At 35.9% G+C, this 16,073-nt stretch overlaps 1 protein-coding gene across 17 annotated transcripts in view; it reads right to left on the reverse strand.

The window, feature by feature from the left end:
- Nucleotides 1-16,073, reverse strand: part of RBM26 (RNA binding motif protein 26) — an 85,213-nt gene that overhangs the window by 56,842 nt on the left and 12,298 nt on the right. For all 17 annotated transcript variants that reach the window (XM_060079674.1, XM_060079672.1, XM_060079666.1 and 14 more), the window contains exons 2-3: nt 2,137-2,255; nt 1,384-1,520 (exon numbers count right to left, since the gene is read on the reverse strand). In XM_060079674.1, the coding sequence (XP_059935657.1) occupies nt 1,384-1,520; nt 2,137-2,255 (256 nt within the window). The remainder of the gene's footprint in view (nt 1-1,383; nt 1,521-2,136; nt 2,256-16,073) is intronic.

A 16,073-nucleotide genomic window follows, 5' to 3' on the forward strand; every position in this document is an offset into this window, starting at 1 on the left:
GCATGTGGGATCCTCCCGGACCAGGGCTCGAACCCATGTCCCCTGAATTGGCAGGCGGACTCTCAACCACTGCGCCACCAGGGAAGCCCCAAACGGTGGCAAAATTTTAACCAAGATTTGTTTAACCTAAAACTAGGCTATCCATGGATATATTATATTAATAGCTTAATTGTCAACGATTATTTTCGGTAAAATTACAATCTAAATAAACATCAAACTGAGGAAATTTGAATTATTATATGATTATTAAACAAGAGTGGTAATCTTGTATGAAAGGTAAACACCTCTTCAAGTATGAAGTCATTTCCATTGCCCTGTGAAGGTCCTTTTATTTGACTACCTTAAAAACAGTCCCCTACAGGGCTTCCCTGGTGGCGCCGTGGTTAAGAATCCGCCTGCCAATGCAGGGGACACGGGTTGGAGCCCTGGTCTGGGAAGACCCCACATGCCGCGGAGCAACTAAGCCTGTGCACCACAACTACTGAAGCCTGCGCGCCGCAACAAGAGAAGCCACTGCAATGAGAAGCCCGTGCACTGCAACGAAGAGCAGCCCCCGCTGACCACAACTAGAGAATGCCCGTGTGCAACAAGGAAGACCCAACACAGCCAAAAATAAATAATAAATAAATAAATCTATTAAAAAAAAATAGTCCCCTACAAAATGCATGTAGGCAGAAGCAAACAGATCTACTGACAATCTAACTATTTTCACAGAACACAGATAATAAGAGTCCATACCTATAAGATACTGTGCAGAAAAGAGTTAAAAGCACTCCTGAGACTGTTATCTTTAGAAAGACCTGCTGATAAGGTAAGCCCTTAGCTGGCATCTGCAAACAACAATTTCTGGAAGGTTCCCACCATTCCCTGATAACAAGAGCTCATTATGCCTAAACTGTCTGGATAAACAATATGGTCTATGTTGAACATCTGCTTTCCTCCTCAGAGTCTGGAATTTTGGTACATACTAGGCTGAAGATGCCTATGTAACCAGCCCTAAATAAAAACCCTGGGCACTGTGTCTCTAATGAGCATCCCTGGTTCACACATGTTGTCACTACTTGTTAAGTGCATCTTCTTTGACTCCACTGGAAGAGACCTCTGGAAATGTGTTCCTGTTTTTCCCCAGATTTTGCACCATATACTTTTTTCCCTTTGCTGATTTTGCTTTGTATCCCTTCACTGTAAGAAATCATAGCCATGAGTATGACTATATGCTCTGAGTTCTGTGAGTACTCCTAGTGAAATAATCAAACCTGGAGGTGGTCTTGAGGACTCCCAACACAGATAAAAATAAATAAAACTAAAAATAAAAAAAAAACTCCGTTTAATTATTCCAAATATGTTTTTAAAGAACATGTAAAGTTTAACACAAATTCTTACCTCTTCTTTTTTTATATCTTTTTCTTGGTGCTGAAAAAATTCTACCTTTAAGCTTCCTGATGATGGCTGCTCTGGAGGAGGTAGATAACTCTTTGTATTCACAGCATCAAAAAGTTTTTCCACAAATATCTGTGTCTCTAAAAATAAAACCAAAACCAGCATAGATTAAAAAACATTTGCTAAGATATTTATTCTCTAATTCTCCACATCAGTATGATGAAATATGCCTTGATTTTTATACATCTAAAAATTATACTAAGACCAACAGCTTCCCAACCAGTGTGCTATGGCACATGTCCCATGGTAATACTGATCCATTCAATTCTCAGGATGCTGAGGGCTAGAATGGCTAGAGCCTCTGGATCAGTCGCTCCCAGCCATCACTAGTCTCCATGTATCCTGCCTAGTATGACAAACAGAAATATTATCAATACCTAGATGCTGGCAAGGTAAAAAAATTTGAGAAGCACTGTGCTAGACAACATCCAAAGTAGGTTCCTAAGCAGTACTATCTTTCAGTCATTTTCTTAATCTCTTAAGAAAAAAATAAGAGCATTCTTTAAGAATGAGCATATGGATGTTAATGAAAGAAAAGATTTCCATTATAAATAAGCTATGGATATAATCAGTAATAATACTATTTGTTCAACTTTGTTACAGTTAGAGTCTGTCTCTTACTGAACTCCTTTAACACTCTCTGAATCTTACTTTAAATAACTTTTTAAAGTAGTATTTTTAAACCAAAGATCTTACCTTTTTGAAGAAATACATCCAGTTGATCAATACATAACGCCTTTAATTCTTTTTCACTTTTGTCTTTCTTTACCAAAGCGAGAACATATTTTGCCAGGGCTGATGGATCTGCATCACAGCTGAAGAAAAAAGCAATGTTGAAGGAAATTTAACCATAAACAATTGCACATTCTACGAATTCCAGTTACAAACTAATAGCATGATAGTTAAATGAGTTAATATATGTAAAAAAGCATCTGGTTCATAGAAAGCAATGAAGAAATATAAGTTTCTCTCCCTTATCTTAATATGCTTTATATGGTATACGTAGTCATCATTCAGTATTCTGCCAAATACACACTAATACATGTACTAAAGATTCAGTAGGCTCTATTATTAAAAAAAGAAGTTATAACAAATTATAAACAATACCAAAACATCAAAAACTAATAATTAGCGTGGTACCAATAAAAATACCAAGAGGCGGGCTTCCCTGGTGGTGCAGTGGTTGAGAGTCCGCCTGCCAATGCAGGGGACACGGGTTCATGCCCCGGTCTGGGAAGATCCCACATGCCACGGAGCAGCTGGGCCCGTGAGCCATGGCCGCTGAGCCTGCGCCTCCGGAGCCTGTGCTCCGCAACGGGAGAGGCCACAACAGTGAGAGGCCCGCGTACCGCAAAAAAAAAAAAAAAAAAAACAACTAAAAAACAAGAGGCTATTATCCCCCAGAACAAGGTAAATAATGGTCAGAAAATCCCTGAAAAAGAGGACAATAAAGGGAAACTTGAAAACATACCACACAATACAGAATTTTAATGAAAGAAAAGCAAGTTTAGAAATAGACCCAAATATATATAGAAACATAAATTTTATAAAGGTGACATCCAAGTCAAGGAAGAAGGGATGAACTACAAAATAAATGGTATTGAGAAAATTTGGCAGCTGTCTTTCTAAAAAATTAAGTTGGACCCATAACTTATTCCATATACCACAGTAAAAACATGAAACCATTAAAGTATTAGAAGAAAACAAGAAAAAGTTATTTTACAACTCTGGAGTAATGAAGACCTTTTGAATTATGACAGAAAATCCATATATTGCACAAGAGTAATTTGACTATACAAAAGAAGCAAAAACTTAAGAATGTAAAAAAGACTTAAAAGTCAAATGAAATACTAAACAGAAAAAGAAATAAAAATGATTCTTAAATATGAGTAAAAATATAACATCATCCATAAGAGAAATTCAAACTTAAGCTATACTGAAATATCATTTTTCCGTTATAAAGTTGATAAAATCTAAATATATGGAAACATATTCTGGAGCCAAGATTACACGGAAACAATCAGTTTTCATACATTATTGCTGCTGAGAGTAAACTAGTAGCTCCTAGGGTATGGCAGTAAAAAGATCACAAATGCAACTGACCCAGCAATTCTACTTCAATGAATTAACTTTACAGATATACTTACATGTTCAAAATGATATGTGTACAAGTCATTCAGTGTCACACTGATTGTAAAATCAAAAATCTGCAACTGTCCATTTACAGAGGACTGGAAAAAGAAAGTATACTAAATCTACAAAAGGGAATGGCATACAGCAAAAGGACAAAAAAGAATGAGGAAGTTTTCATATCATGGAGAAATTTTCCTATCAATTTGTTAAGTTTAAAAAGCGAGATAGAGAAAAAATTTGTATAGTGTATTACCATTTGTGTGGGGAGAAAAGGAGATTATATATTTGGGTTGGCTTATGTCTGAATAATGAATAGGTATAAGTATAAACAAGTAACTATGGTTATTTATTGATGGGGGTAGGGAGTAGGAAGTGAAAAAGAAACAGGGTCAGGAGGGAAGAGGGAAAGTTTCTGATGCCCAAACCATGCCCATCCAATTGCTAAAAAGCAGATAATTGTTTTTCAACTAAGCTAAAGTTGTTACCTATTCAATTAAAGGTCATTTTACAAGTTAGGGTAAATAATAATAAAATAATAGCAATAGCTAAGCACTAACATTTACTGAACCCTCATTTGCACCATGAACGGTGCTCCACACTTTACATTCTATAGTTAGTTCTCATTTTACTGATGAAACTGAGGCTCAGGAAAAAGCTAAGCAAACTGCCCAAGACTACATGTAAATTAGTAACAGAACAAAGATTTAAACCTAAATTTCTTACTCTAAAGTCTGCTCTCTTAACTACTACACCAAATTGCTTCTTACAACGAGCTACCCAAAAACCAGACCTCCAATTTACTTACCACTACAAACATCTAGTTACAGCCACCAACTCCCTATCCATCCTAGTAAAAGCCCCCTACAATACCGCCCTTAGTTGCTGTCCAAGGCACAGTTCCTCTAATCTACTTCCTCCTGTACTCTCCCCTCAGAGTCCACTATTTCAAACAACCTCTAAATTCCTCAGCCACATTTGCCTCACTTTCTTTGTACTCTTCTATGCCACCAACTTGGCAAAATCCCAACTTAGAATCCACCTCCAGCTTAGATTTAACTTCCTAGCTTCTCTTAGTTTCATGCCAGTAACATAAATAATGCTCAGTAAATTAAATTTTCAAAGGATACTGATGACACAAAAAGACTCACCAATCACAGTTTTTAAAAAAAGACAAATACATTAGGGAATTACAGTAGGGAGAGATGACTACAAATGAGGGGGAAAGATAGGATAACCTAATAGTTCATTTGAGGAAAATTAGATACATACATGATACATGACATCCTTCAATTCATTTTTATCGCTCTTTATTGCAACAACTATTAGCAATTTTAACTCTAACAATACTAAACACAAAATAGAAATTCCACATGTTCTACCAAAAGTTCAAATGCTAGAATATGAAACTTATACACATTAAAGCTAGAAAATACTTTAATACATATACCAAAAAGTCTTAATTCCTATACATATCTGGAATGTAACAGTTTTACAGAATTATAGCAGTAACATGTCACTGAATCAAAAAGTACATCTTAAAGACACTGGACAGCTTTGGCTGCACAGTAGAAACACCTATGGAAAATCTAACTGCAAGTGAATCAACAGGTCTAATACAACCATCTGCATTTTGCTTTGTTTATTTTATAAGAGCTGTACAGATAAGTCTGATACAGTATCAGAGTTGAGAATTACTCTATTAAGGAACTAGTACAGCATTTATTATATAATGTTAAGACTCCTTAGTGTACATCTTTGTGGTGACTGTGTCTTCAAACTCATCAATCTTCCCTTCAAAAGGCAGAGCCCAATTCCCCAATTCTTTGAGAGTAGGCTCAATTTAGTGGCTTGCTTCTAAACAAACAGAATACGGCAGAAGTGATGGTGTCTGACGTTTAAGGTCAGACACCATCTAGGTCATTTGCAATTATATATATATATTCTAGAGAAATCAGCTGCTATGCTTCAAGGACACTCAAGTAGCCTTACAGAGAGCACCATGTGGCTATGAAATGAGGGCTCCAGGGAGGACAAAGGTCTCTTGCCAACAACCATACGTGAATGAACATGGAAGCCGATTCTACAGAGCCAGTGGAACCATGAAAAGACTGCAGCACTGACCAAAAGCTTGACCACAATCTCATGAAAGACTCAGAGCCAGAAATACCTAGCTAACCTGCTCCACTTATTTACGAAGACTTGAAGTGGGTTATAACCTAAACAGGAAAAAAATATTCACTTCAATGGTACATGAGATTTTTAAACACTTTCTCTTTGAAATTTATTTCAATATATTTATTTATACCAACCATTTTTTAAATGCAGACAAAGTGATTTGTGGTAACTTAATTTTTTCATGTTTATCACAATGAGCATTATTAAATAATGTTAATATTAATAATGCTAACGTTAATATTGCACATTAATATTAAATGCACAATATTAAAGATAATATTCATGTTGGTAATTCTGTGAGAAAAATTTTAGAGCCTGCTTTTCACTTAATTGCTAGTGAAGATGATGATATGACTCCAGAGACAATGGGCCATGAATTTTCCCATTTTTCTGAAACACCGATTAAACAAGGAATTTCCTTTAGCAAAAAGTCCACAGATAAGGATATAGGAAAGAGCTGGACAACGAATTCAAAGAAACTGGAGAGGCTGGGGTCAGCCTCTGCGATGAAATAAGCATGAAGAAATGGGACAATAACCTCATGATGTATCTACAGATACACTTATATCTGGCAATCTGGTAACACTGCATGAGAGACCATGAAACAGTACTTTTTCATGTTAGGTAACCTGAATAAGCACAATCAACTAAACATTAACCTAACTAGACACCAAGCTGAACATACTTCAGTTTACTGGAAATCACTGTGATACATAATACTATCACTGTGTTATACAGTTTTATTGCAACTACTGTTAATGAACAAATTCAGAATCTCTACATTGAGTCCAAATGCTATAGTTTGATTGAGTATTGGTTTGACTGTTGTGGTAAATTTTCAACTTAATAACAGCCTTTCTAATAACTGTCACTTTACATTTCTCTTAGCTAAACAGCAAATCTATTCCATTCCCTCCATTATTTTTTAAACAGGACACTTTAAAAGTGAATTTAAATGTTAGCAGCTAAAAATGTGGAGATTTTTTAAAAATTATTGTGGCCTAGAATACAGTTTTATAAAACAGCAAGATAAACTCCTGAACAATCTTAGCTCAACATCTTCTATTAGAAGCAATTCAAACCAAATCAAGAACCAATAAAAGCCACAACAATCATAATGAATTAACCACCATACAAAAAAATGTTAAATACTTAAAATAGTCTGAAAGGCAGATTACTTTTTAAAATTTGTTAGACTGCAAATTACATAGTAGAAGCAAGGTTTACAATTTCACATTTAACAACAGAACAGGTAAATATGCATTTGGGAGGTAATTTTTCTTAAGTCCTACAGGAAGCCACTTCTTTCTTTTTTCTTTTTTTTTTTTTTTGCGGTACGCGGGCCTCTCACTGTTGTGGCCTCTCCCGTTGCGGAGCACAGGCTCCGGACACGCAGGCTCAGCGGCCATGGCTCACGGGCCCAGCCGCTCCGTGGCATGTGGGATCCTCCCGGACCAGGGCATGAACCCGCGTCCCCTGCATCGGCAGGCGGACTCTCAACCACTGCGCCACCAGGGAAGCCCCATTTCATTTTTATTTTAATAACTTTTGAAAACAAGAAAAAGGTATGTAGTTATAAATTATAGCTAAGTAAAAAATAATCTGAACCCCAGAAGTTTAATAATATACCAAAATGTTATGGATCAGGGACAAAAGGCAAACTGTGTGTTCTCTTTTCTATTTATCTTAATTAAAAGTACCAATGCTACTTCATCTGAACATCTAGCAATAATAACCTGCTATGCAAAATTAATGAAGTAAAAATGTTTAAATTACTGAATCAAAAGAAAACTATATTCTGATAGTAAGGGGTTATTTTTAAAAACTGTCTCCATGGTAAGCAAGACTGTTCACGAGGTACTTTACTATACCAGTTGGTACTGCTGATGATAGGTTTGTGATTTGAATGACACATTATCTTGTCAAAGCTAGTCTTTACCCTCTGCTACACTGTCAGCATTCTAGAAAGATGTGAAAGAAAAGTGGGGCTGAAATCTTCTTTCAGATGAGGGAAAGAGAAAAAAAGAATCAGATTTTGAAAACATTAAGGACAAAGAAATAATATTGAAAGAGTGACAAACTTCACTCCTACCTTAGAAAACAGGCTGAATTCCCACTAAGTCTCTGTTCCATAAGTACTTCTAAGCCCAGCAAAAACGTAATCTGCCAATAAAGTACAATTCTGACCACAGAGTGCTCCAACTTCAATTACCCTTCTGTGTGTGTGTTGGGGGTAGGAGGGTGGGAGCAGTGAGGGGATAGAAGGAGGGGAGCAGGGAAAACACAAAGAAAACCAGAAACTACAAAATAAAGAAGACATGGCTTACCAATAGCACTGTGGAAGGCGGGGTGAAGGGGAAGCAACTAAGTATTTCAACTTACAAAAGTCAAATGAGATAAAGCGTTGAAATGGAGGAAAACAAATCATAACCAGAGAGGAAACAGTGCAGCTCTCTCACGCAGTAGGGAGTGCCACTGCTTTCACTTCTAGGTGCCACCTTTTATAAATATATAAACAAAGTCAAACGTTCTTAGAAAATGACCAGAATGGTAAATGGATATCATTATCAGATAACTTACTGGGGATTCTTGTGTAGGGAGAAGCCAGACAATACACACACAGAAGGCATTCTCATATAAACAAGTGCTCTGAAGAAGAAAAATGCCAGGTAATGGGATAAAGAATAGAAGAAGAGGAATGAAGGGGGAAAAAGAGGAAGAAAGCAAAGGGAGGGAGGAGAAGGAATGAATGAGTAGATCCTAGATGAGATTATCAGGTAAGGATATTTAAACAGGGTCAGAATTTAAATAGGGAACAGAATGTACTGCAAGCAAGCTTTTTGGCTTTCTGGAAAAAGGTCAGCCCAGGCAGAGGGAACCAACAGAAAAGGGCTGAGGTGGGTATCTACTGATACTTGATTCATGAGGGATAGGAGTCCAGTGAAATGGAGCAAAGTGCTCCATTCCATCCAAATGTGTCATGCACATTTGGATTTCTAATCTCTCACCTTTGTAAGGATGTAAAATTTACATCAGATCACTATGAAGTCATTCAAACCAATGATTTTAAAGGCATAAAAATAAAATTTTATCAATCTCTGAATATACTCAGTTAAGGATACAACTAATAATAATACCCCTGAAAAGCATGGGTGAATATCTAAGAGGGTCATTCTCCTCCAGCTGTATCTGGGGAGGAGAGCACATGCACTAAGTAAGTTAGAAAAGCCAAAGCAATGCAGAAAATTAAATGTTTTAATAAAATCTCCCAAAAGAACTTAATTTTCTTAAGAAAGACTTCAAAACACATGAATCAAATAACTGAGTCACTTTGCTGTACAGCAGAGATCAGCACAACACTGTAAATCAACTATACCTCAATTAAAAAAAGAATCACCCCTAGATATAAAGGTTGTAATTAATCTTCCTAACACACTCATCATATTAGTTTTTACTTTTTAATTTAGTACTTTCAAAATAGTAACCAGACAGTGAAGCAAAAAACAAAAAGCTAACACACCAGTACAATATTTCAACAAGAAGTCTGTTTTGTTTTGCCCAAGTTTTTTGGAGGCTTTAGAAATTCAGTGGAAGATAACTGATGAAATTTTACCCAAGCTTCCATTTTCAGTAATCTTGAGAAGGAGGAGCTGGAGGTGGCAGTGGGAATTAAAAATTAAATTTAAATATGTTAACTCAGTCACTTTAGAACACGGATATACACCCACGTCTGTTCCTAACAAATTTTCACTTTATATTCAAGAAAAATATCTAATTTACATCAAAGTCATGCAATTATATTCTGTACATAGAATTACTCTTTTAAAAACCCAAATTTCATTGCAACAAACATACTATATACATTGAAAAATTCAATTACCAGTTTACTATACAGTTGCATCCAATTCAAAAAAAGAGTAAAACATAGATAATTTGTATGTAGTAATTAGTTACAGCAAAGGTTACTCATAAAGAATTATTTATTACATACCCACTTTATTCTACAAAATAAAATTACCACCACAAAATAAGCATATGTAAACGTGATACATCCATGAGCATCACATGAACCACTTCTTATCACTGCACAAACTTAGCAGAAAACATGTAATTATAATGCTGAAAACTATTCAGTTAGTTCCTTCATTCCCTTATATTACCCCCAAGAAATGGCAGGAATTCCTCCTTACCTTGAGAGCAGTGGTTCTCAAACTTTTTGGTCTCAGAATCTTTTTACACTTTAAAAATGACAGAGGACCCGGAAAAGCTTTTATTTAAAAGCCAGTACTTACCATATTAAAATTTAAAAATGAGAAAATTCTAAATTATTTTGTTTAAAATAACTAAATAAATCCATTATGATTTAACATAAATACCTGGGGGCGGGGAGCAGGAGGAGTAATCAAAAGGAGGAACTTATTGATATAAATAAATGGGAAGTCCAATAGTAGGACTGTCTTTAGGCATAGCTGGATCCAGGAGTTCCAATGATGTTACCAGGACACTCCCTTTCTATTCTGCTTTCCTTTGAACTTGCTTTATTTTGAGGCAGGCACATGTGGCAACAAAAATAGCCCTGAGCAGTTCTGGGCTTACATTATTCTGACAGCTAGTGAAGCCAGAGAAAATAGCCTCCCCTCTCTCCCAGAGCATCATATTGGTCCTTGAAAAAGTTTGCTTTATGCCCCTTTGTGAAGCTTTAACAGAAGACCTACATTGGTAACTACTAACCACAAGAAATTCAGAAAGGATTTTCACTTTTATGAGAAAAGGCAAAAAACAAAAAGTGTCCAGCATTTGTTTTGTAACAAGTTGTACAGAGGTAGCCCGTATCATGAGCAGCGAGTGGCACTGCCCAGGTCCTTCCCCAAGAACTACACTGGGCATCTCAGCATCAAGCCGCCATAGCTTTGAACTGTGTCTGTGAGCATCTATGTTTTATCTCAATTTATTTTGTGCATCCATTGACAAGACGTGTCCTAAAGTAACTGCTTCTTCACTTTACGACATTTCAGCTTACGAAAAGTTTCACAGGAACACTACTTTCAGATATCAGGGGAAACCTGTACCCTATATTTTTTTGTGAATAAAGTTATATTCCCACACTAAAATAAAAATTTAGTAAGAAGATTGACAATGTTTCTTTTTCTTTCTTTTTTTTTTTTTTTGCAAATACCATTAATGTCTGCCTTAAATAGACTGATACTTACATCTACTTTTATATTCAATCTGTTATGATACCCTGTTTTGGTTGAAATATAAAATCTGGCATCACACAGGTATACAGTTGGGAAAGTGGGGACCTCACAGACTCCATGAAAGGGTCTCAGGAAGCCCTAGGAGTCCTCACACCACATCTGAGAATCGCGCTTTAGAAGTGATTCAGAAAGTATGTGTTAAGTGTCTAATTCAAAGACAAAGTCAGTCTTCACACTCCCAAAGACCCAATAATCAGACTGTATACTGCTCAGTGCAAAAAGCAGTAGCCCAAATAGCAAACTGAGCACAGATAGGTGTGGTTATAGAATCATGTCATAGAATTCTCTCTTAAAAGAAAAGTGGAACTGCAGATGAAATGCTGATATGGCAGCCCACAACAAAACTCCATTATTTCTTGGATGTTTTACATTCTAATTCACAGCTGAGGAAGAATCAAATTATCTGGGAAAGGGCTCTGGGGCTTCCAAAGGCCACCCCTTCAGTTGCTTATATGTGGATTCACATTTACCTAATTACAAAACAGATTTGAAATGCTTCATCCCTTCAGTTACTAAGAGACAGGAGAGGCTAGGGAACATTTTCTCTCTTGACCAAGAAGGGGCAGAATTATCCAAAAGAAACAGCACTAAGACTAGAAATGTGAAAAACCTAGTCCTGTCATTCTGTTGTCAACTAAATTCTAACAAACTGTTTCCTCATATATTAAAAAAAAAAATTCGGACTAATGCTGTGTGGCTGTATGGTATACTTCTGGGTTTTTTCTAGTATTGCCACAACAGTTTCCTAATACTGCTATCAAATCACACTGAAATTTTTTCATTAAAAAGGGCATACTTTTCACCTCACAAATCTCAGGACTAAAGAAACTAAGCTTCAGTTTCCTTATCTGAAAGAACAGCTGCTCTGCCAAATTAGAAATAATTACAAACAAATATGACTGCAAATAAGAAAGCATTGTATTAACCTGCCAAACACCAGAACCAATGGACCACTAAAGAATGAAATAATAAAAATTTGAAGTAATAAGATGCCTATTATTGCCACACCCTTAGAATAGGTGTTAAAATCTCGTTACTATATTTTAAGCACTATTCCCTTTCAAATCTATGTTGTCTTCTAAGCCAAACTAACAGCTTTTCCTTGAAGCAGTCTGGTATTATTAAAAAAAAAAAAAAAAAGGCACAGAAATGAACTCCAAAAACCCAGGGGTTTTCAGATTTCTAGTCTGATGTCATCTTACTTTATTCATTAGTTACATAATCCTGGGTTAGCATTTTATTTCTCTAGGCTTCAGTTTTCTCATTTTTAAAACAAAGGTGCTGAACCATAAATCTGACAAAGTGGGTCATTTTTTAGGAATAAGATGCAAAGCTTTCACTGTCATTGCACTCCCCTACTCTCATTCCCAGGAACTTTAACTGAACTTAAAAATAATTCAGTATGTAATCTGAAAAAAATTTTTTTGAAAAAAAAATTTTCCTCTAGGTCTTTTTCAAAAGCCATAGAATTCCCTTTTCTGAACGCTCATGAGCAAAGTCTGAGCCTCTGGGAAGGATAAAGAATAACTAAATTCTACTAGGTAGAAACACTTTACATAATTTTTCTGAATTGCCAGACCTTAAGATTTGCACATATTTCTACCACTGTTCAAATGTTACTACTGGTGTGCTTGTCTGTTTCAGACTAGGTAACTATGTCTACCTTTTCCCTAGAACCAATCACACTGGTTGAGAAGTATCTACTAATTATCACAGTATGTAATAGCATACTAAGTCAGGGGCGTATCAACCAAAACTCACAAAAAAACAATTCTCAGTTTAGGTCAAACCCAATTATTACAAATACAAAGGTGTGCCAACAAGTTTAAAAAGCTGTCACAGATACCAAAAAAGGTCAATAAAAAAGCCCACAAGCATTCTGACAAGTCCTTCCTAGTTGCTTTTTCTTCCATATTCTGACTGCTGCAATGGCCCTCATATATATCCAGTACATATGTTCTACGTATATTACCTCTCTCTTCCTACCTCCTGCCAAAGCCCAAATTTAGGCATTTTACAACTCACTCTTAAAACTAGAATTAAAAAACTATTTAGTCTTCCTTGTCTCCAAAATGTTACAACTTAATCAAATCTCTAAACACCATAGTTTCATTCTTAAAAAGAGATGTGACCAAGTTACTCTGCTACTTTTATTAACCTTCCCAGTATCCCATAACCTAGTCCCCAAAATGTCCAAACACTTCAACATGGTAATAAAACCTTTTTAATTTGAAACCAACAAAGGCTAGCTGGAGTCAAAAACCTTTTCCTACCCATAATGAACGGTCATCATTCCTCATAGAACATAACTGTTCATCCAATTTGGGGCACTCAATGTCATCAGAAGCTTCAAAACTTTAACACAGGGACTTCCCTGGTGGCACAGTGGTTAAGAATTCACCTGCCAATGCAGGGGACATAGGTTCAAGCCCTGGTCCGGGAAGATCCTACACGCCGCGGAGCAACTAAGCCCGTGCGCTACAACTACTGAGCCTGTGCTCTAGAGCCCACGAGCCACAACTACTGAGCCCGTGTGCCACAACTACTGAAGCCCACACGCCTAGAGCCCATGCTCTGCAACAAGAGAAGCCACTGCAATAAGAAGCCCGCACACCGCAGTGAAGAGTAGCCCCCACTCAACGCAATTAGAGGAAGCCCACCCGCAGCAACAAAGACCCAACATAGCCATAAATAAATTAATTAATTAATTTTTAAAAAAAACTTTAACACAATCCAATTAGAGAAAGTTATTGAAAAACTTTCACAGCCTGGTAAGTACAAGTTTATAAAACGGTTTTCAAAATAAGATCTATCTCTTTCACAGTCTGTTATTATAAAAAATTAAACTTTTTGAAAATGTAAAATAAGTACTTTAGCTATCATTAAAGAAAATATATAAAAATAACAAGAGTCACACTGACAATTTCTTTAAATGCCCTAAAAAGGTTAAGTTATAGGTTTCAAAATACTTCTTGCACTTAAACTATATTAAAAAGAGCAACAAATGATCTGCTGAACTGCTATCAGTGCTTATATGTAGGACTTGACATCATTCAAATGTTTTTTATTTATAATAACTGACTTCAAGATGTTGGGGTTTTTTTTCCGTATCAACTTTTAAACTGCCAGTAAGCAGTGGAAAATTAATAAATGGAGAATATAGGCAGAGCAGTTGTTTTGTTGCTCCTTCCCTTTTCTTTTGTGGGGTAACCACCCAATTCTCTGTGAAGGCCTGGAATGCCTAAGAGGAGTTTTGCTCAGCCCTCCTGTTCTACTCTCAGACTTTGCTAGCTGAAAGCTGGGAGTGCCTTGGTAGATCTCTTCTACCTCTTGCTTGCAGAACCTTGCTTGCAGAACCACTCCTGTGTTTTTAGTTGGTAAGTGTTGAGTGGTTGTACACTTAGTTGTTTTATGATATTGTTCTATTGCCACTGTCCTCCACTGATAATGAGAAATTAGCCACCATTTAAGTCTTTGTTTTCCTGTATGTATCTGTCTTTTTTTCTCCCTTTGACTATTTTTAAGATTCTTTTTATTTGGTCAGCAGTTTGACTACAATATGCTTAAGGCTGTGTGTGTGTATGTGTGTGTGTGTGTGTGTATGTGTATATTTTATCCTGTTTGGTTTTGCCAATTTGGATCTATGTTTTGATGTCTTTCATCAGTTTCGGAAAGTCCTTGGTCATTACGTCTTCCAACATTTTTTCTGCCTTAGTTTTCTTTCCTTTTTCTAAGACTTCAGTAACCTGTATTTTAGATTACTTGATACTATCCTACAGATCTCAGATGTACCTTTTAAAATTACTTTTGTCGCTTTGTTTTTGGTTTGGATATTTTCTATTTTCCTACATTCAAGTTCACTGCTGTTTTTTCCTCTATGGTGTCCAGTCTGTTGCAAAGCAGAATTCTTTATTTCTGTTATAGTTTTCATTTCTAGGTTTTTCCATTAAGCTCTTTTTAATAGCTTCTGTGTATTAGCAGAAGTTCCCCATATCTTTATGCATGCTGTCCACATGTGCAAATAAATTCTTTAGCATTTTTATCATAGTTATTTTAAAGTCCTTGTCTAATAATTCTATTATTTGAGTCATCTCTGGGTATGTTTCCATTGACTATTTCTTCTCACTTGGATCTTATTTTCTTACTATTTTGTGTTCCTTGTTATTTGATCTTATGTTGAACGTTTTGTGTAAAAGAACACTGAGGTGAATGGAGACTGAAGTAAATAAGATTTACCTTCAGTAAATGCCATGCCCTTTCATCAGGCCACTAGAGTGGAGTCACTTGTTCTGTAATTGACATGGTTTGGGCTTTCAAAGAAGCTTTAATTTGATTCAGTTCACCACTGGCTTCAAATGTTTTGAGCTGGAATCTCAGCATTAACAAGATTCTGGATACCTGCCTGTGCTTTACCTCCAGGCTCCAAGTTTTTGAAACTAAAAGAAAAATATAAAACCAATGACATAAGAAAGAGGGAAAGGCCAGCAAACTAAATTCAAAGTAGGAAAAAAGGAAATAATAAAAATATAATATTGAAACAGAAAACAATCAACAAAGCTAATACTATTCTTGGAAATGATGAATAAAATTGATAAACTTAGCAAAACTGGTCAAGAAAATAAAAGAGTAGTATTACCAATGTCAGGTATAATTTTTAAAAGGGGAGGGGGAGCATCACAATAGATTCTAGTCATTATATGAATAGTAAGGCAACAACAGAAGCAACTCTATGTCAATAAATCTGGCAACTTAAGAGAAAAATCCTTGAAAAACATAAATTACCAAAAGTGACACAAGAAGAAACAGAATACCTAAATAGACCTATACCTATTAAAGAAACTGATTTTGCAATAAAAAATCCATTTCACAACAAAATCTTCAGTTTCAGTTGGCTTCATCAGTGAAGTCTACCAAACATTTTAAAGAAATAATAAAATGCAGATAGCCCTCATAAACAAAAACAAAACTTCTTAACAAAATATTAGCAAATCAAATCCAGTAATATGTATAAAAACGATAATACATCATGACCAAGCAGGGTTTATCTTACGAATGCAAAGCTGGCTT

This window comes from Mesoplodon densirostris, chromosome 17, assembly GCF_025265405.1.
Source record: "Mesoplodon densirostris isolate mMesDen1 chromosome 17, mMesDen1 primary haplotype, whole genome shotgun sequence".
Taxonomy (NCBI): domain Eukaryota; kingdom Metazoa; phylum Chordata; class Mammalia; order Artiodactyla; family Ziphiidae; genus Mesoplodon; species Mesoplodon densirostris.